General features: G+C 34.0%; 1 protein-coding gene across 1 annotated transcript; it reads right to left on the reverse strand.

Moving 5' to 3' along the window:
* Positions 1-331: 331 nt before the first annotated feature.
* On the reverse strand, positions 332-1,144 carry LOC124421033 (WD repeat and FYVE domain-containing protein 3-like). The gene is made up of 2 exons (XM_046955779.1): positions 688-1,144; positions 332-610 (listed from the first exon to the last, which is right to left on the reverse strand). The coding sequence occupies exons 1-2, from the start codon at positions 955-957 to the stop codon at positions 332-334; spliced, it is 549 nt and encodes a 182-aa protein (XP_046811735.1). The 5' UTR covers positions 958-1,144.
* Positions 1,145-1,631: the final 487 nt, after the last annotated feature.

Consider the following 1,631-nt stretch of genomic DNA (forward strand, 5'->3'; position numbering starts at 1 on the left):
AGAACTGAACTAGAACTGAACTAGAACTGAACTAGAACTGAACTAGAACTGAACTAGAACTGAACTAGAACAGAACTAGAACAGAACTAGAACAGAACAGAACTAGAAGAGATTTAGAACAGAACTTTTTCATTGCACTGTTTGTATTCTGAATTCATTAGTACAAGAACTTAAACAATCGATTCCACGATGTCGTCATCGTACTTTTAATTTTAAAACCATTAAACTTTTTTCTGAACAATTAATATGAACGTATTTTGATTTCATGCAAGGATTATATCTGCTAGTTCTCTCAAGTGCTATACAAACATACTACAAACAATAACATCTGTTATATTCCTTCTGAACCCCTGTTCCCACTTACCTGTATTAAAGACACATCACCATTTGCTAATAAATTCAATGTTGATAATAGCATCCAACCACTACTTGTCTCTTCGGTTGTTTCAATTTCTAAGAATTTAACAATTGCTATCGAAGCTGCTTCGGTGCTTTGATTGGAGGCACGTTTACGTATTTCGCTAACCATGAGACGTGAGACTTGTTGACAGAATGCAACAACATCCCAAAATTTTTCACTCATATCCGAGGCGGGACAAGCACTAAAAACCTATAAAGAAGTAGAGATAATACAAATAAAATTAAAAGTTTTCCTTTTTAGTTGACATCCTTTCGTTCTTCCGTTACCTTGCAAAATAATGGCAACATCTGATATAGTTTCATGTCTCTTTCTTGTTCGCTTAGTGGCTCCTTGGGATGGGTATATTCATTGAATAGTTTTTTCAATGTATGCAAACTTATCTGTACACGAGCATCCATCATGGCATCCTCACTGCCACCGGTGGGTAGTGATGAGCCACCATTGGCATTATGGCCAACAGAGGTGTTGTTTGATCCAGCACTACCGTTGCCAGCTGGTGCACTACCCGTGCCACGTAATTTACGCATTACATTCATGATTGGATTTAGTCCCTTTCCTGCAAGCAGCTGTCACTTTTATAACTTCTCACTTCTGTTCTTTAGAGCTTTAAAAGCTCTTAAAGATGTTTACTTAAAACTCCCTCTGGAGGGGTTTTATATTTGATTTGGTTTAACTGCTTTTACTCTCAAAGAATGTTAAATGATTTGAAAATCTTTATGGAAATCTGTAAGAAAGAAAGTTTACAAAACCAATTAATTGAAATTAATCTTTTCTTGGGAATAACACTGAAAAGATAAAATTCTCGACAAGTGTTTTGCATTTGTACGAAAATGTTTTAAAATTAATTAAATCAAATACTTAGACAAAGAAGAAAAAATATTGAGTGTGTAAGTTTAATTGATGATTATACACACAAGTTTATTAAACAATTTAAATAGAGGGAGGTTGGGAGGATAGTGAGTATGTTGCTAACATTGAATATTTAATTATGAAATTAAAATGCGAATAAAAACAGATATCAGAAGCTGAATATAGTTCTAGTGTTAATGGTTACTCGAGTTTGAATTTGATTCAAGACATAAAACTAGAAGTTCATTAAACAAGAACCGAACTAGAGCAGAACTAGAACAGAACTAGAACAGAACTAGAACAGAACTAGAACAGAACTAGAACAGAACTAGAACAGAACTAGAACAGAACTAGAACAGAA

This window comes from Lucilia cuprina, chromosome 2 (genome assembly GCF_022045245.1).
Source record: "Lucilia cuprina isolate Lc7/37 chromosome 2, ASM2204524v1, whole genome shotgun sequence".
NCBI classification, from domain to species: Eukaryota; Metazoa; Arthropoda; class Insecta; order Diptera; family Calliphoridae; genus Lucilia; species Lucilia cuprina.

Coding starts and splice junctions, on each gene's coding strand:
- LOC124421033 (XM_046955779.1), bottom strand. CDS start 957: ATGAATGTAATGCGTAAATTACGTGGCACGGGTAGTGCACCAGCTGGC. Junction 611..687: donor TGTTGCCATTATTTTGCAAG/GTAACGGAAGAA, acceptor ACTTCTTTATAG/GTTTTTAGTGCTTGTCCCGC.